The sequence below is a fragment of the Euprymna scolopes genome, chromosome 42, assembly GCF_053919585.1.
Source record: "Euprymna scolopes isolate OS-2025 chromosome 42, ASM5391958v1, whole genome shotgun sequence".
NCBI lineage: Eukaryota > Metazoa > Mollusca > Cephalopoda > Sepiida > Sepiolidae > Euprymna > Euprymna scolopes.
The window spans coordinates 44,601,212-44,622,085 of NC_136523.1; the positions used below are offsets into that span (position 1 = coordinate 44,601,212).

The following is a 20,874-nucleotide window of genomic DNA, read 5'->3' on the forward strand; positions in this document are numbered from 1 at the left end:
AGTATATTAAAATTAAAAAAGAATATAGATAAATTTCTATGAGTCGTTCTGTTTATAATTGTTTATTTTTGAAAAAAAACTTACAGCCATTCAATTATAAGTGGTTTGCCATCCTTATAGGTAAATGTGCACTGAACAGATACCATAATATTTAAAGTTAAATTCAAATTTTGATATATCTTTTAATTTAAACACAAAAAAAAAAAACAATTGGGACGCTGAAGACGTACACAGTAAAACAATATGTTTTATTGTCGTGTTGATTATTTATTTGTAACACAAATTAAAAAAAAAAACATTTTTGGGGTTATTTATGTTGGTAGTGTAGAAGAAAATGTACAAATATTTTTTAAGAAAGGTGTATTAAAAAAATGGAGAATAAATTTTTCAAAAAATAAAGGCGGTGGGTAAATCAGCGTTGTAAAATGCTCTTATGGTTATCAACGGGTTAAAATAGATTTATTTGTAAGAAAATTGTGTTAAAATAACTTAAACGTAATACGGAAATGAACGATGTAAAAAAATGCAGAAAGTATTAAGAATTGTTTATTTGAATAATTTAAACATGGAAAAAAAAAAACAAAAAAAAACAATTGGGACGCTGAAAACATACGCAGTAAAACAATACATTTTATTGTTGCGTTGATTATTTGTTTGTGTACGCATGCGCAACCGGAAGTCGTAGACCAGATGTTGGGTTACAACACCTGTTACAAGGTTATTTGAGCTTTATAATTATATGGATTTATTTATTTGGAATTGAAAGCCATGAAGAGTTTCCAATGGGTAGCTAATCTGTATAAGTCCTGGAAATGAAAAAGAGTTTTTGATGGATAGCTGATCTGTATAAGTTTTGGACTTTAAACTTTTGCAGGCAAACATGTGTAATACTAAACTGATTTTAAATTGCAATTGTTCCTCATGTAATAACAAGAATACAACTTTTCATTGCATGTATTCAGTTTTTTTATCGCATTTTGTTTAGGCATGTGATCCAACACTAAAAAAAAGAGACTTACTTGGTAATCATTTTCATGTTTATTTCAACTTGTTTTGTATACGACTTGTGAAATCTGGTCATCAGAGTTGACAGATCATCTGTAAAAGTAAATATCCATTTAAGTATGACGGCACTTACGAAAGAACTCATACAGAAGAAAGATATTAATGATATATGTAGTGAAATTATAATACAGGAAATGTCTTGAAAACACTGGGTTTGTGGCTTAATCGAAAGAGCAACATATCTGATACGGTGTTCATATATTCATTCAAGTACGACGGCACTTACGAAAGAACTCATATAGAAGAAAGATATTAATGATATATGTAGTGAAATTATAATACAGGAAAGAGATGAGCAGTCATGGATAAAGAGAGAGAGAGGGAGATAAAGAGAGAGGAGAGAGGAGAGAGAGAGAGAGAGAGAGAGAGAAAAAAAAGGTGAGTATTTTATTTTCAACTAGCCTGGGTGTCTAGCACTGCCCGGGTGTTTGGAGGTGTGTGTTGAGCAAAAAAAAAAAAAAAAAAAAAAAAAAGTGGTAGTAGGCAGGCTTGAATCCATGAATGTGGAGATAAGTGTTAAAAAGAAAAATGGTAATAGCAGGCAGAGGGAATCAAAACAACAGTAGGCAGCCAGGGGGAAGGGAGGTGTAAGAAAAAAAAAAAAAAAAAAAAGTGGTAGTAGGCAGACAGGCTCGAACCCATGCCGCGAAGGCAGAAAAAAAAAGTGAAAGAAAATCTGACATCTTAGCCGATGTTTCCATGACGCAACCGGAAGTCAAAAGTGTTGAAATTAATCAAAGTCAATCCAACGGTGACAATGACTTTCCAAAAAAATCGGTGAAAAAAATTGACCCCTCCATGTACAAAACGGCCGAGTTTAAGGTGAAGGAATTAATGTTTTTAGCCAATTTTTCGATATTTGCCATTCCGAGATGTTGAGCTTCAAAATAATGCCGATCTTGTTAGGATCCATTGGTTCTGTCAAAAGTTTTACGAGACAAACATACATACACGCATTTAAACAGACAGGTGAGATTCATATTATAGATGACAAAATTTAAAAAAAAAAAAGGTACTTACCCAGCAAAAGATCTTGCTGTTTTCTGTATATCAACAACGTTCCAAACATGAGTTGGGTTGAGAGGTAAAGAGATAAGCGTTTCCTGCTGCTTGTGGCAAACAGGTACGTAATGATGGACTCACTGTCAACAGAAAAGAATAATTGATATCAGGGTGGGGACATTTATTTACAAACTAATATAACATTTTGCAACTCTGCTATCATGACAAAAGAAAATATACTACACTCAGTCCCTACGAGGAGGAGGTAATGTTTAAGAGAATGGTAGCATGATGGATAAAGTCCACAAGGAGGAGCCAATTTCTTTATCAATTATCTGAGGGTTTGAGGTTCAAATCCCCATGTGGGTTACTGACATAGATTTTTGATAGAATTATAAAGATAGAGAATAATGTTAATGTGTTTGGAGCAATAGAGAGAATCGACTTTACAAGATGCGGAACGAGCAATGGATCTAATACATGCAATCCAAGAAAGATTTGATGGTTAAGAAAGACCAAGAAGTTTCAGTCGATTTCTCCTTAAAAATAGTCCGCAACATCCATCTAAGATGGGTTGAGCTCCTTTTTATAGCACACACAGTGTTCTAGAAAACACAAATCATGCATGAGGGTCCACAGCGGCCAACATAGTTAGTTAGGCATTATCTTTTTCTTTATAGTATGGTATCTTGATTTGAGGTGACATTCACCTAGGATAGGTTGAGCTAGCTCCTTCCTGGGAACACATAGCATCTTACATGAACACAGACCATGTATGATGTTCATAATGGTTAAAAAAGGGTAGTTGTACAGTTTAATCAAGACATTCAAAAATTAAAATATCGAAAAAAAAAGGTTATATTGTACGTATCCGTTTTGGACTGAAGATCTCTGAAAAAAAAAAAATTAAATTTAATTTGATCAGATAGTTTTTATTTTACAGCAGAAAAACTCGTTTTTATGAGAGCGCGTTGAAGTCAGCCATTATGAAATTTGTTGAACACGGCACGGGGAGATAACTCCATGTAAAGTGCCAACACTCCTTCCCCATCTTTATTACTAGCTTTTCTTCCTAAAAATCGAACCTTTGGCTCGGTATCATAACAAATTGTTTTTTCGCTGTAAAGTAAAAACTACTTGATGAAATTAAGTGAAATTTTTTTTCAGAGAACTTCGTTCAATAATGAAATCGTACAATATAAACTTTTTTTTTTTGATATTTTCAAATATATCAAATGAGGAAATAAACGTTAAAAAAAAAAAATAAGTAGTTGAGGAATCACCACTTATCAAGGGCCTGAGACCACTCAAGGATAAGCAATGGCCAAGAACACATTGCCTGAAATTACTTCCTTTAAACACCTCGGCCTAACGTTTACAGGGAACATGAACTGGAATATATACATTGAGATCATTGCCAAGGCTGCTGCAAAGAAGGTGGGCTCTCTCTACCGTGCCAGAAAATTACTTACGGCTGAAAGTAACTTGTACCTCTACAAGGCCACCATTCGCCCGTGTATGGATGTTGTCACATTTGGGCTGGTGCATCTGCTACTAGTCTCTCGCTCCTAGACAGGGTTCAAAAGAGAGTCGCTAACCTGATAGGCCCTGAACTGTCATCTAGGCTTCAGCCTCTGTCCCATCGACGAAATGTTGCATTCCTCTGCCTGTTCTACAAATACTTTAATGGTGAATGCTCTGACGAACTGCAAGCACTTGTACCTCCTCGACATGCTTACCCCCGACTAACCCGACAAGCAACTAAATCCCACCGCTTTACAGTAGAGATCCCTAGGTGTAAGAAAGCCTTTTACTCCAATAGTTTCTTCCCCAGAACTGCAAGTCTTTGGAACTCCCTTCCGGGATACTGCTTTCCCAACTGTACTGATATGCAGAAGTTCAGTGTAATGTAAACAAACATCTTTCTACTCATCTCCCTTCATAATGCCCCCACAAATTATGTCCCCGATAGTAACCCCCTACTTCAAAGTGGCACTTGCCTTGTTTGGGGTGAAGATTGAATAAAAAAAAAGAATTACAAAGTGTACAGTTGTCAAAAGGACAATATAGTAATCGTTAGAAGTGTAAATTTGGTAAATTGGATTACTTAAGGGGAACGGCTCATCAAGAACTTGTTTAAATTGGACTTGAAGACGGCCATATTGTAGTCAGCTGGAAAGGAGGGAGTTCAACAGCAGCGCAGTTCTAAGAAAGAAGCTTTGTTCATGGAATCTACGTTTAGGTTTAGGCACAGATAAAGAGTGAGGGAAATTACTGTTTTCAGCTAGTGTTCGAGTGTTTCTCGTAGATGTTTGGCAAAGGGGGACCATAGATTGGAGCTCAGACGAGCACTTGCCATGAAAATAACAATAAAAACAGAGACTATATTTCTTGTGACAGACTGCATACAACATGTAGGTTCTGTGTGTAACGTTATGAAGAATGAGATGCGAACAATAGTAATCGAACACCTCAAGTTTATTATCTACTAGCATTTCAGCCCGGCGTTGCCCGGGTGTTTGAATGTGTATGTTGAGAGAAAAAGAAAAGCCTTAGGAAGGCAGGCTCGAACCCGTACGGCGAAGAAGGAAAAGAACGGGGGAAAAAAAACCTGACGTATTTGCTGTTACGACTGCCAAACCGGAAGTGACATAGGTTTAAATTAAGGCTAGACAATTCAAAGGAGAGGATGACTTTCAAAAACATCAGCGAAAAAAAAAAAAAGTCCAGATTGAACTAAAAATGTTTGACTGCCCAGTTACTTTTGACTAACATTGTATATAATCAAAAATAATTACTCACCATGTCCTGACAATATTGACACTGTTAAAATCACGTCGCGTCAGTTTTCGACCTCGGGTAGCAGCCAACCTAATACAGGAATTAGATAAATGGAATAATAAGCAAGATTAAAAAACAAATGTTTAATTAAGCACAATGTTTTATTCAATTCAATCAATTGGAAAAAAAAAAAAAAATCAAGGCAATTGTGCTTCACTGAAGTTAAGCAATGTTGAGCCTGGTTAGTACCAGATGAGTGACGATTTGGGAATTCTACGTGCTGTATGTGCTCTCCGCTTATCTCGGCATTGTTTCCAGTCATTCTGTACATTTACTTGCCACTGGTATTTAACCACGTTGACTCAGACCTTTAAAATTGTCATAGACTATTGCTATACAGCTTACAAGATGACTGACCAATTTTTATGATTTTCAGATTCAAATGAACAGCTACAGCAGGAATTGGAATACATCCTACTAAAGCCTAATTATCACGGCTGGTGAATTTCAAAAATGCAATCTGGATGTGAGGACACTTTAGAAGAATGATAGACAATAAAATTCTGTTTTAGACTTGGGAAAAAATGCCACAGAAACGTATGGAATGCTTCAGACTGCTTTTCGACCATCTTGCATGAATTGAGCTGTTTTCAAATATTGACAAGTTTTATTCAATTCAATTTATTTAGCAAAAAATAAAATGGTACTTATTTAGTTTAATCAAGACATTAAAAAAAATGAAAACATTGAAAAAAGTTATCTTGTACGTACTCGTTATGGAATTAAGTTCTCATCAAAAAAATTTCACTTAATTTGATCAAGTTTTATTTATTTTTTTTTTTTTACAGAGGAAAATCATATTTTATTAAGATCGATTGTCTAACGGCCATCTTGCCTATTTTGCAGACGAGGAGCGGTGCCTTAAACGAAAAAGTGATTAACAAAGGATAAAATGAAAAAAAAAAAAAAGGATTAAAACAAATATAGAAACTCTGTAAAATAAGTAAAAAAACTAAAATATTTATAGCGGTATTTTTTCTGCCCATGTCTCAAAATAATCTCGTCAAATTTTGACAAACTTCAAGCAGTTATAGAGTTATCTCCCTTACCCCCCTCCTCCTCATTCACGAAATTGCACGATGACCGAGAGATGATCAATCTCATTAAAATTTTATTTTCCTCTGTAACCCCCCCCCAAAAAAAAACTACTTGATCAAATTAACTGGAGCTGTCGGCACTTTTGACTAAGTTATCTCCCCATGGCACCCCCCCACTTCCTCGTGGTCAAAAAATTCAAACATGGCTACCTTCAGTTCGCTGTCATAAAAAATTGTTTTTCCACTGTAAAAAAAAACTACTAGATCAACTTAAGTGAAAATATTTTGAAAACTTAATTCCATTCTTTGCATTTTTTGAAAACTTAAGTTTCCATGGTTGGTACTACTGATAAAATACTTACTGTCTTTAAACAATTCGTAAGATTCAAAACTACTTGATCAAATTAAGTGAAATCTTTTTTTGAGATCTTAATTCCATAATGGGTATGTACAATATAATTTTATTTTTTTCAATATTTTCACTTTTTAATGTCTTGATTAAAACAAGTACCAATAAAACAAAAAAAAGGATACATTAGTCCAATATCTGTCTTAATCTATCTATATATCTATAAAAGTGAACGTGTCTGTGTGTCTGTCTGTGTGTGTGTACATTTTCTTACGCAATAACCCTGTCAATTTTTAGTCTACAGACTCGAAATTTGATATACAGGATACTGAGATTTGGGAAAATCAATGTGATCGGTTTTCGGTCAGAAATTTGGCTGTTAAGGAGTCAAAGTTCTATGATTTGATCTTGAAGAACTCTACCAAACTCCTCCGACAATTTTGGGTCTAAACACTTGAAATTTTATATATAGGTTCCTTGAGACATGGGTCTAATTTAATAACTTGACTTGAGCCCAAAACAATAAATTTTAAGGGGTCATAGTTAAAAAAAATTGACCGTTTTTTTTTTTTTTTTTTTTTTTCTTGCTCAGCATACACCTCCAAACACCCGGGCAACGCCAGACACCCATGCTAGTATATCTATAAAAGTGAATGTGCGTGTGTGTACATTTTCCAATGCAATAACCGTCAATTTTCAGTCTACAGACTCAAAATTTGATATACAGAGTACTGAGATTTGAGAAAATCTTTGTGATCGGTTGTCTGGCAGAAATTTGGCTGTTAAGGGGTCAAAGTTCAATGATTTGACCTTTGAGAACTCTATCAAACTCCTCCGACAATTTTGGGTCTAAACATTTGAAATTTTAGATATAGGTTCCTTGGATATAGATCTAACTTAATAACTTGATTTGAGCCCAAAACAATAAATGTTAAGAGGTCATAATAGGGGTCAAAGTTAAAAAAAATTGACAGCTTTTTTTTTTTTTTTTGCTCAACATACACCTTCAAACACCCAGGCAACGCTGGGCTAAAATGCTAGTTCATCTTAAATTAATTATTTGGCACTTGTACAGTTTAATCAAGACATAAAAAAAATGAAAATATTGAGAAAAAAAAAAGTTATATTGTACATATCCGTTTCGGACTGAAAAAAAAAAAATCACTTAATTTGATCGAGTAGTTTTGTTTTTAAAGCGGAAAACCACATTTTTATGACAACGCATTTAAGGCAGACATCTTGGAATTTTTTGAACATGCCACAGGGAGATAACTCAATTTAAAGCGCCGACACTCCCTTCCCATCTTTAATACTACCCTTTCTTCCTAAAAACAGAGACTTTTCCTCGATATCATAACAAACAAACAAAAAAGTACTTGATGAAATTAAGTGAAATTTTTTTTTCAGACAATTTCATTCCATAACGGATATGTACAATTTAAACTTTTTTTTAAATATTTTCATTTTTTAATGTCTTGCTTAAACTGAACAAGTACCATTTTTTATATTTGCGAAAATATATGCTGACATAATATGGAGGCTTTACAGTAATTCAAAAAACAAAAAAACAAACAAATATATAAATATTTAGAAATTTAAAAAGAATCAGAATCTGTAATGGTATCGGAATCAGGAATTTAGAGCAGAATCAGTAATTGTATTTAAATAGCATTATGAATTTTTACACCATCGATCTCGTTTACAATATTAAAATAACAGATTCTTTGTGGGTATTTTTTAGCTAATATTTATGTGTTGAGTTTTTAAAGGTTTCAACTGAAAAAAACATTGGATTATGGAAGAATACTGATATGATTTATTTATATGAAGAAAAATCTTCTGGTATATCATCGTCTTTGTTTTTATTATTTAACTAGCAGTTCAACCCTATGTACTGTTAATAACTTGCCCAACGTGTGAATAAACTTTATGTAAGATTTCAAATGTTTAGACCAAAATTTGTCTGAGTAATTTCGTAGAGACCGCAGAGATAAATTTTTTTAAAAAATTTGACCCCAATTTTGACTCCTTAGCATTTATTTTTTGGGGCTCAAATCAAAGCAAAAAGTTAGATCCATGTCAAAGTAACCTACATTTAAAATTTCAAGTGTTTAGACCCAAAATTGGCAGAGGAGTTTGGTAGAATTTTCAAAGGTCAAATTGTTGAACTTTTGACTCCTTGACAGCCAAATTTCTCGCCGAAAACCGATTAAAATGATTTTCCCAAATCTCAATAACCCTTATGTCAAATCTCGAGTCTCTAGACTGAAAATTGACAGAGTTATTTGGAAGGGAAATGTACAGACAGACAGACATTTACACTTTTATAGATATATAGATAGATTGCAAAAAGACTTTATGAGTAGAAAATATTCATTTTTTTGTGATAGGTATGCCGCAAAATTTTAAGGACCTTAATAGTGTGCCGCCATGTAAAAAAGGCTGGGAACCACTGGATTAGTATGTAGAGATATACTTACCATATTATAGCAAACTGCCCCCGCTGCTGGTTAAGAATTTCCGAGCAGTAAAACATGATTAATAAATATCTGTAACCTGTCAAAGACAATAAGAATCAAAATGTGAGAACGACATTCTTTAAAAAGGTGAACACGTTGACAATTTCTATTATGTGTATTCATTCTCTCTACCATGCTAGAAAGTTACTTGCACCTGAAAGTATCCTGTACCTCTACAAGGCCATTATTTGCCCATGTATGAAGTATTTTTGTCACATTTGAGCTGGTGCATCTGCTACTAGTCTCTCGCTCCTGGAGAGGGTTTAAAAGAGAGTCGCCAACCTGATAGGTCCTGAACTCTCATCTAAGCTTTGGCCTCTATCCCAGTGATTAAATTTTGCATCCCTCTGCCTGTTCTACAAGTATTTTAATGGTAGATGCTCTTATGAACTACAACCCCTTGTACTCTCTCAATGTAAATACCCCCGACAAACCCGACAAGCAGCAAAATCCCACCTCTACACTGTAAAGATCACTAGATGTAAGAAAGCCTTCTACTCTAATAGTTTCATCCTCAGGACAGCTAGACTTTGGAATTCCCTTCCAGGTTCCTGCTTTCCCAACTGCACTGACATGCAGAAGTTCAAGTGTAATGTGAACAGACATCTTGCTGCTCAACTCCTTACATAGTATCCTACCTGCAACTTATATCCCTGATAGTAGCCCCCTACATCAAAGTGGCACTGTGTCTTGCTTGGGGTTTATTATTTATAACACCTTTTCCCGAACTTACGGTGTGAAAGAGAGAGTCGGGCGCCATTTTTAATTTTCCAATACATCGGTAAACAATGTATGTTTATCGAGCTGAATAAACATGTTACATTGACTAAAAACACGAAAAATATATTCAGTTTGGTAGAAAAGTAACTTATCTTACTTTTGATAACATTTATTTGTTATATATTTGTTTTTTGACAACTTTTTCGAATCTGTGTACAGTAATACAAACCCAAAAATTGTTTGTTTTGCAGTAAAAATAATAAATAAATAAAATGAAATATTCGACTTTCTCCAATAAAAATGAAAGTTCAAACACGAATTCACTTGCGATATTTTGATTAAAATTATCCCAAATGTGCAATTATAATAATTATTTTCCGAATGGAGAATTGTTCTTTTTCTTTAGAACATACACGGACAATCGGTAACACATATTGGTAGCCATATTTTTTTATGCCTGTTAGCATGACCACGAATACCGGAAGCTGTCTATACCTACAACTTAATTAGGAAGTGACGTTACATTGTCATATGTATCGGCCTTCTTTCTCGGTAGCTACAGTGGAACTCTCTTCCGTTTGCCTGCTTTCCAGCTGACTACAATATGGTCATCTTCAAGTCCAACGTAAACAAGTTCTTGATGAGCCATTCCCCTGAAGTAATCCAACTTACCAAATTTACACTTTTAATAATTACTATATTGTCTCTTTGACTACAGTAGACTCTTTAACCCTTATCTTCGAGTGGCCTCTGGGCCTTGATAAGTGAGGATTCCTTTGTACAAAAAAAAAAAAAATAAAAAAAAAAAAAAGGCCTGTCTGTAATAGACGATTACTCTCTAGATTTAAGGACTCCCAGCTGAAATAAAAATAAAAAATAAAAATAAAAAAATAACGTTAACTTAATGCTGAGTTACCTATTCTTGACCCGAGCTCTCTAGGAGTGGAGGAGAGGAGTGCTGTCATGAAGGAGTCAATAAATCATCTCATGTACATTGTAGATGAATAACCAAACACTTGTGTCCTGTTATCATTCCTTGTTATGTAATGTTCCAATATCTTAACTATACAAAAAAATAACGCCCATAGTAGAATCAAGGGCAGACAACCGACTTACATTTCAGTTTTTTTATTTTTAGGGATAATGTCAGAAAAAAACAATAATTTATTAATATAACTTGTATTGTAAAATATATTTTTATGAAATATAAGGTACTTGTACAGTTTAATCAAGACATTAAAAAATGAAAATACTGGAAAAAAATGTCATATTGTACATACCTGTTATGGAATGAAATTCTTCGAAAAAAAATATTTCACTTAATTTGATCAAGTAGTTCTTTTTTTACAGCGGAAAAACAATAACACTGAGCTGAAGACAGCCAGATTGGAATTTTTAGACCATGAGGAACTAAGAAAAGCTATTATTTATCATGAGGAGGGGGTGTCGGTACTTTAAACTGAGTTATCCCCCCCTTCTTTCCTCGAGGTCTAAAAATTCAAACATGGCTATCTTCAGCTAGCTGTCATAAAACATTGTCTTTCCGTTGTGAATTTTTTTTTTTCAGTGGACTTCATTCCATAACAGGTGCTTACAATATAATTTTTTTTTTTTTTTTTTTTCAATATTTTCATTTTTAATGACTTGATTAAACTGTACAAGTACCTAAAAAAAAAATAAAATATATACTTTTAAATTATGAAAATTTTTTTTTCAAAGAGACAAATTTTCTTCTCACCTGTTTTTGCTCCAAAACAAAAAATATAAATTACAAAACATACCTCTAAAATTTGACACAAATTTTATTCATTTTTCGTTGCAAATAAAAAAAAAAAAAAAAAAAAAAATTATTATATCATATAAATGCCTATTTTTCCTGATTAGAGTTGGTAACACCTCGAAAGGTAATAGTCCTTTATCTTCAGCAGGAACTGCAATCTAGGTTCAGTACTGTTCGAAGATCGGATTAATTGCAGCTGTTTCAAGGGGGGTTGGTATGATACCTTCTGATGGAAGATCCAATTCTCGACTAGAAGTTCAATTGACGGAAAAGTCATTAAAGACAGGTCAATAATGCTGACCTTAAAAAAGTCTCTGGAAGACGTATAATAATAACTTTAGGCTTTAAAAATAAACTCACAAGGAGCCGATGAGTAGAGGCACCTAAATATACAAAGTGAGTTGAGTCCCATCCTTCTCCTACGGCTGCCTGTCTGGAACTGAAACAAAAAAGCATTCAAAAACACGCCAAGCCCAATGCTCGGCAGCTAAAATGTTGACCAATCTGATTGGTCTAAACAAAGACAGTGAGTGGCCAATCAGTCAATGAGGGGGTTTGCCTATAATTGTAGAATTTCTCACAGTTAAGAGTTTGTTTGACAATCCACAGAGTTACGAACAAGGGCAGATTTGCCGTTTAGTTGTACAAATAGCCTTGAACCTTATTATCACAAAAAGGGACACGTTGGGTCAGCACCGGTATATAGCGCTTAATGTAAATAAACGTTTGTTTATATTTACATGATTATTTAAAATGTAATCCTATAATTAAAATTTAATTTAAATTAATCATGTTGTTTAATAAATAAAAAAAAGAAAGAATGCAAAATGAAGTTTTAAACTTCATCTTGCATTATTTCTTTTTTTTTTTAATTTGTTAACCAACTTAATAATTAATTGTTCAATATTTTAACTTATAAAATAAAAATTTTAAATGATAAAATAAAATTTTAAATGACAAAATAAAAATTTTCAATGACAAAATAAAATTTTAAATGACAAAATAAAATTTTAAATGACAAAATAAAATTTTAAATGACAAAATAAAATTTTAAACGATAAAATAAAAATTTAAACGATAAAATAAAAATTTAAACGATAAAATAAAAATTTTAAAGGATAAAATAAAAATTTTAAATGATAAAATAAAATTTTAAATGATAAAATAAAATTTTAACTGGTAAAATAAAAATTTAAACGGTAAAATAAAATTTTAAATGATAAAATAAAACACATTTAATCATTTTAAAAAATTACCTTTCATTATTTCTTTTTTATTATTTGTTAACCAACTTATTATTTGTATTGTTTGATGTTAAATGATAAAATAAAATAAATTTAATCATTTTTAAACATTAAATTTCATTATTTCTTTTTTTGTTTGTTAAACAACATGGTTTACATTAAGCGCTATATACCGGTGCCGTAGGAGTGTCAGAAGTCACCATTAAAAAAGGAGTGATTAATTAGACTCGCTATCTTCCGAAGCTTATAACAATATGAATAATGTAATTTAAACCCTAATTTTTTTTTTCAATAAAAGGAGCAAAGACCAAACTTTAAAATAATAAAAGATTTTATCGAAAAATATACAATATTTCTTTTTTTAACCAATTTCTTTAAAAAAGATTTTACGTAATTCAACAAATTTTGACTTAATCTAAATATAATAAATATAAATTAAAAAAAAAATCATTTACCTATATAAAATGCTTCCATTCTTCATTCATGAGAATTTGTCCAATATTTATTTTATATTCCATGTATTTTTTAAATAAAAAAATTTTTTTAAGCAACTATTTGAAAATACCGCCATTACGTAAGTATTAATCGGTGTTAGCAAGCCGGTGTTTCTTGTCTTTCTTCCTGTTTTGAAATATGGATGGATAAAAGGGCTATAAAACGTAAAAAAACACATACGCGTGAGCTGTCAACCCTTGTGTGTAACGGGTCACCATACTTGCAAAATGATCACATTTTACCTATCAGTTTTTACCTTAAAAATAAAATAAATAAATACTCGGCGAATTTTCGAATTTTTTTCCTTCTCTCCAAAAAAATACATAAGTTTTGGATTTAATATATTTTATTTCTTCTTCATGGAGTGAATTTTTTTTTTTTTTTTAAATGTCCCCCCCCCAAAAAAAAATTGAATAAAATAGAAAAAAATTGTCGTAATTGTACGAAATTTTCTAGACAATATAACAAGATTATAAAGTTTCACTTAAAAAAAAAATTAACGTGGTTTTTAAAAAAAAAAGGTTGTAAACTTTGGACGTTACAGGTAAATTTGCAAATAAATATTTTTGTTTTGTTTTAAATTAGATTATTTTATTTGTTGATCTTCAATTTTTGATATATAAATCTGAGGTGAGAAAATTAATTATTTTCATTTTAATAGACATTTCAAAATGGGGGTGGGGGTGAATTAAAAAAAAAAAAAAACGCTGGTCTAGAATATTATATTCGGTTTATTGGAAAGAGCATAAAATTTCACATTGAACCTGAAAATATCGTAAAAAATTGAACCAATAGAAAAATTTTGATAGATTTTTAAAGTGAAAAAATTGAAAAAAATTTAACTCGTAAAATTCAATTCATTTCATTAGGTAAAAAAAAAAAAAAAAAAAAAAAAAAGGCTGCATCAAGGCGCGCAGGCACTTTGCAAACACTCTTTTTTTTTTTTTTTTTTTAATTTATCAGAAATTCTGTGTTTATATTTGGGGGAGGAGGCGGGGCTTGTGTGTTGTGGCGGCCGCCACACATGGCACTAAAAATACCTAAGTACTCAAAATTTCTTTTTTATTAGTCAATGTTTTTAATTTTTATATTAATTTAAATATATTTAATCATTTTATAACTTCATCTTGCATTGTTTTTTTTAATTTGTTAAATAAAGTGGTTAATTTTAATTAAATTTAATCACATGATTACATTTTCAATTTTAAAGTTTGTGAAACATAAAAAAAAAAAAGCTTCTGCTAAGATACCGGTGTCGACATTTAAGTGTCCCTTTTAGTGATTACCTGCTTCGAGAATATTTGTACATTGTACAACTAAACGGCAAATCTGATGAAATTAAACTACTTGATGAAATTAAGTTAATTTTTTTTTCCGAAGAACTTCATTCGATAACGGATACGTACAATTTAAACATTTTTCGATATTTTCATTTTTTAATGTCTTGATTAAACTGTACAAGTACCGCGGAGAGACACGTTTTTATGAGAGCGCGTTGAAGTCAGCCTTTATGGAAATTTTTAACACGTCACGGGGAGATAACTCCATGTGAAGCGCCGACACTCCCTCCCCATCTTTATTACTAGCTTTTCTTCCTAAAAATCGAATCTTTTGCTCGGTATTGTTTTTTCGCTGTAAAAAAAAAAAAAAAAAAAAAAAAAATGTACATTTTCAGATTAGGTCCATCTCCACAATTTTATTTTAAATGACTACTTATGGGTTTTCGACTATGCTCAATACGAAAATCGCATTGACATTTTGCAGAAATAAGTAGTTATCGAGATATGACTGACACTGCACGCGCGTAAAAAAAAAAAAGATGGCCGCCCAAGATTAATTCAATGCATAATTGCATAATACAAATTTTTATATCTCGATAATTACTTTTTTCTGCAAAATTTCAATGCGATTTTCGTATTCAGCATAGTCGAAATGTTTTATTTTCTTGGTGGATATTTTTGGGGGGGGGGAGATTGTCAGAGATTATAGTTATAGGTAAAAACATTAGAAACACTTCAAACATTGGGGAAGGCACTTTAACCATAAAACAATAACGGTAACATAAGTGCATAAGCACCAAAATTGTTTTTGTTTTGTTTTACTTTTGTCTGTTAGTTAAATCCGGCTAAAAAAAAAAACAATAAAAATAAAAAATAACCCGAAAACCGCAAAGTTCAAGCCAAATTGAAATTTTTATTTGTTACGTTTGAATAAAAAATAATTATTAAAGTAAAAACAGTCGCGTTCTCATCGAGTAAGTTTTTTTTTTTTATTATTCAAAAAATGTAAAAGGTACTCATTTTTGTTTACAAGTGCTACTAATCTGGACTTTCCCCAATTTTGTTGTTAATAATTACCTATAACTATAATCTCTAGCAAAAAAAAAAAAAATATCCACCAAGAAAATAAAACATAAATAACAAAATAATCCGAAAAGCGCAAAGTTAAAAAAAAAAAAAAAAAAAAAAAAAGCCAGTTGTCAAATTTGATCTCATTTCGTTTTCCGGTACGCTCGATCTGACTTTTTGATCACCCGTCTGGTCGGCCATATCAGAGAATTATCGTTAGTTATTTAGACGAGACATACACATTTAAATCATGATTTTCTCTAGTCCAGATGAGTGCAGTAAATAAACTTTTAACTCGAAACGACTCCTAATGTACTAATGTATAACATAAGACACAGAAAAGAAACATTTATAATGCGTACACAGCTTTATTTTCTCATAGAACCACCGTACGCTCTCAATGGATATTATCCGAAAACCTATAAAAGGTGTCATTTAAAAGAAAATTGTGGAGGTGGATCTAGTTTACCGACCTTTCGTAATTCACCTTTAATTTATCGCTTTTTAAAGGTTTTCGAACACGCTGAGAACAAATATCGCATTTATTTTTTTCGCAAACCTGCATCTGTAGTTAACCGTATTTGAAGACATTCAGTATTTAACGCAATGCCTATCATTTTTAATGGCGGCCATCTTGTTTCCCATTTAGGAAAAACCGCCAAAAAAAGCCAAAACACCCCCCACCCACCCATTTTTCGGCTTCAAGGCCAAAATGACCTCCTAATATCGAAACGGACAATCTTTTTTTTTTTTTTCCCCCACTTAATTACATTAATTTTGGTAAAACTATACAAACACCGTGACAGCGAATTAACCCTACCCCTAACCCCTAACCCTAAACCCTAACCCTAACGCTGTCACGGTGTTTGTATAATAATACCTTAATTTTTTTCACTTTCTTACTAAAATGCGTGCACGCGCGTAGTCACTTGACGCTTCACAAGGTGTATGAATACATAGCGGACATTTTAAATAACAAGAAATATTTTTCATAAAATAGTTTTCGCCTCATTTAATAGTAAAAATATTGCTGTCAGTAAGTTTTCACGAGCTGTTTACAAACGCATATTTTGTTTCTCGTTCTGTTTTTTTTTTGGGGGGGGGGAGTATTCAATTATAGAATTTGTGTAGTTTAATAGGTGCTTCTGCAGTTTAATTAACCGTTTTTCCATAAGTAACGTTCCTAGATTAACCGAGTAGAATACCGTATAACATTTCACAGAAATTCTGTTTACATTTGGGGGACACGGTGGAGGGGCGGGGCTTGTGTGTTATGGCGGCCGCTGCCGCCACAACACACCCGCCCCTAAACAGAATTTCTGTAAAATGTTATACGGTATTCTACTCGGTAAATCTATGAACGTTACTTATGGAAAAACGGTTAATTAAAATGCAGAAGCACCTGTTAAACTACAAAAATTCTATAATTGAATACAAACAACGAAAAACATAAAATATGCTTTTGTAAATCGCTTGTGAAAACTTTTTTAGATCAATTAAAGGGGTTAATACCATGCAAACCGTAAATTTGCGACGGATTTGATTATCAGATTTGTGGCCCAGCCCTAAAAAAAAAAACAATTTAGTGGTCGATGTTTTATTGTACCTATTTACAATGCCTCCCCATCGGACAGAGTTAGACACCAGGGTCGTTTTTTAACGTGGAGAAAAAGTACAAAAAATAAAAAAAATTTACTCAGTCGTGAAGGACTGCTCTTCCTCCACCGCTGCAGCAGCACTGCAGCAACAGATGGTATTTATTAGCTCCCCCACCGAGCAAATTAGGCACAAGGCCGATTTTTAATGTGAGGAGTGAAGGGAGGGGGAAGGGAAAAAGGGGACCAGGTGGGGTTGCCCCCACATCTGGTCTTTGCTAGTCAAAGCTTGCAGTATCTGCCGGAACAGATACTACACGTTGATCTTGGTCAAAAGGTCGGTGTTTTATTGTACCTATTTATTATGCCTCCCCACGGGACAGAGTTAGACACCAGGGTCGTTTTTTAACGTGGAGAAAAGGTACAAAAATAAAAATTGTCTCAGTCGTGAAGGATTTCTCCTCCACCGAAAGAGAACAAGAAATGGAAGTGCAGCATCTGAAGAACAGATACTACACTTTGATCTTGGTCAAAAGGTCGGTATTTTATTGTAGCGAAAGGTAATATTTACCTTTGAATTTATTTTAATAAATATTAATCAAAATACTATTTTTAATTTGATCTTGTCCTTACGCTCTTTCCTTTCGCTCAAGATTTCTTGGAATTTACCCCTTCCTACCTCCAATGGACAGTACTTTTTTGCGCACACAGTGGTGGTGGGGCTTTCAGTTACGTGTGGTATGTATATTTAGCTTTTTTTTGCGTTTTTTCGTTATTGGAAAACAAGATGGCCACCATTAAAAATGATAGGGATTACGTTAAATACTAAATGTTTTCAAGGATAACTGCAGGTTTAGGTGTATCAATTTTTGACACCCCTAACACGAAACTGCGAATAAAATATAAAAATCTCGTAATTTCTCTGTTAAAAGTGGGTTATTTATTTTCTTTATGGATTATACTTCCAAAATAAACTATTAAAGTTGTTCTAAAAGTAATAGAAATATTTTTTTTTAATAGTAATGAATTTTCCGAACTCAATATTTTTCAATTTTTAAACTTTAAAAATCTATCAAAATTTTTCTATTGATTCTATTTTTACGGTATTTTCAGGGTCAATGTGAAATTTTATGCTCTTTCCAATAAATCGAATATAATATTTTAGACAAACGTTTTTTTTTTAATTCACCCCCCCCCATTTTCAAGTTTCTATTAAAAAGTAAATAATTAATTTACTCACAAATTGAAGTCAATAAATAATATATTCAAATTTAAAACAAACAAAAAAAAAGACGTAGTGTTTTTTAGAATTTTACCTGTAAAGTTTGAAGTTTAAACCTTTTTTTTTAAACCACGTTATTTTTTTGTTTAATGGAACCTTGGTCCTTGCTCCTTTAATTGAAAAAAAAAAAATAGGGCTTGAATTACATTTTTCGAGGAGTTATAAGCTGGGAAAGATGGGGTGGAATTATTCACTATTTTCACGAAATTTCTGACACACCTACTGCAGGTTTGCGCAAAAAATAAATGCGATATTCGTTCTCAGAAACCTATAAAAGTCGAAAAAATAAAGATGAATGTCGAGAGGTCGGTAAACTAATTTACCAAAATACAAAAAAACTACTTGATGAAATTAAGTTAAATTTTTTTTTCGGATAACTACAATATAACCTTTTTCCGATATTTTCATTTTTTAATGTCTTGATTAAACTGTACAAGTACCTTCTTAGTTTTTAACTTAAAATAATGAATAAAATTATACGCGATTAAATTAATAATGAAATTTGTCATGTGAAAAGTTTACGAATTATTCAAAGGTATCTTGTTTTTTTTAATTAATTCATTCATTTATTTTCGACAGCATTTTCAAGTTTAACTTTTTGCGGTGTCTGTTGTTTATTAAATTGTTAGGTGAAAGTACAGAATAGTTACAAAACGTTTTCTCCTCCCCATGTTAATGATGTTTTTATTTCAGTACCAAAATATTTTAAACATAAAAACATTTACGAAATTTAAGTTAAAAAAATTCTTTTAAATGAATTAAAAACCGAATATTTTTTTGGTGCAAAATACACTTACTGATCCGATCCGCGCTGTTTTTTAAATCGTATTTCCAAGTTTAATTAAAGTTTTATGATATGATTTTATTCAATTGTAAGGTTAAAGTATAGACTAGGTACAAAACACCCTCCCCTCCCTATGTTAAGAATGGCTTTTTAAATAATAACGTTATTTCAGCACAGATCAATAAGTGCACTTAGTATCTATTTTTTACCTTGTCATTTTGATGAATTTATTCATTTTTATTTTATTTTATTTTTTTTTTTAAGGAGGGAATCTCACATTTAAGTTTGTAACATTTTACAAATTTCAATTTGGGTTTCTATCCGGTACTAGTGCAGAGTAGAGAGTGATCTGGGCGTAAATAATAACGTTATTATTTAAAAAGTCATTCTGGGTTTGTATTACTGTACACATAGATTCGAAAAAGTTGTCAAAAAAACAAATATATAACAAATAAATATCATCAAAGGCAAGATAAGTTACTTTTCTACCTAACTGGATATATTTTTCGTGTTTTTATTTAATGTAACATGTTTATTCAGTTCGAAAAGCATAGTGTTTACCGATGTATTGGAAAATTCAAAATGGCGCCCGAGTCTCTCTTTAACACGGTAAGTTCAGGAAAAGATGTTATAAATAATAAACTAGACAAAATACTGTTAGAAATTCGCTCAATATATGTTACCGTGATATAAGTTGACATATATTCGGTGTTTTTTAAATAGTATTTTGTCTAGTTTATTATTTATAATACCTTTTCCCAAACTTACCATGTTAAAGATAGTGTCGGGCGCCATTTTGAATTTTCCAATACATCGGTAAACTTTGCATGTTTTTCGAGCTGAATAAACATGTTACATTGAATAAAAACAGACAAAATGTATCCAGTTTGGTAGAAAAGTAAATTATCTTGCCTTTGATAATATTTATTTGTTATATATTTGTTTTGACAACTTTTTCGAATCTATGTGTACAATAATACAAACCCCATAAAACTTAATTAAACTTGGAAATACGATTTAAAAAATAGCGCGGATCACTCTCTGCACTAGCACCAAATATACAGTATGCGCTTATATTGCCGTGCTATTTGTTTTAAATAGTATTTTCAAATTAAATTCAAGTTTTACGATATCTTGTTTTTGATTAAATTGTTAGGTGAAAGTATAGAACATTACAAACACTCTTCCCTCCCCAAGTTAAGAATGGCTTTCTAAGTAATGTTATTATTTCAACACAGCACGGTAACCTAAGTGCATAAATACAAACAAAAAAAATTATAAAATAAATCAGTAATCAAACAAATTTTAAATAAATAATGTCTAAACTTAGGGGATGTTAAATAAGTATATTAAAAATGAATTTAAAGAATTATTTTTTTAAATGAAGTGTGGAAAGTTTTCAAAAATATAAATAAAGATCAAGCAGGTCTTACCTCGACAAAAATGTGAGGAATGAATAAGGATTTAAAAATTAAAAACAAAAACGGTTTTTTTTTGTTTTTTTTTTTTTTGTTTTTTTAAAGAAATAAATTTCGATTTGAAAATTTAAAAATTCAACCAATCAAAACTGTAATTAAAATTCGCGCCAATTTTAGTTGAGAACATTTTCAAAAATTATTCGCAACTTTTTCAGTTGAAATAATATTTAGCTGTGAAAGAAAAAATAAAACTTTTTCGGAGTAAAAGCGAGTTAAGAATTGTTCTGTCAGTGGAGGAGAAATCCTTCACGACTGAGACAATTTTCTTTTTTTTCCTTTTCTTCACATTAAAAAACGACCCTGTTGTCTAACTCTGTCCCGTGGGGAGGCGTTGT

The 20,874-nt window shown here is 31.8% G+C and overlaps 1 protein-coding gene across 1 annotated transcript in view; it reads right to left on the reverse strand.

The window, feature by feature from the left end:
- LOC145267068 (uncharacterized) overlaps window positions 1–20,556 on the reverse strand; it is an 85,686-nt gene extending 65,130 nt beyond the window's left edge. Inside the window, exons 1-5 of the mRNA XM_080123025.1 lie at window positions 20,495–20,556; window positions 8,775–8,850; window positions 4,870–4,938; window positions 2,086–2,207; window positions 1,020–1,098 (exon numbers count right to left, since the gene is read on the reverse strand). Coding sequence (XP_079979151.1) covers window positions 1,020–1,098; window positions 2,086–2,207; window positions 4,870–4,938; window positions 8,775–8,830 — 326 coding nt within the window. The 5' untranslated portion in view covers window positions 8,831–8,850; window positions 20,495–20,556. The remainder of the gene's footprint in view (window positions 1–1,019; window positions 1,099–2,085; window positions 2,208–4,869; window positions 4,939–8,774; window positions 8,851–20,494) is intronic.
- Between the last annotated feature and the right edge of the window lie 318 nt (window positions 20,557–20,874).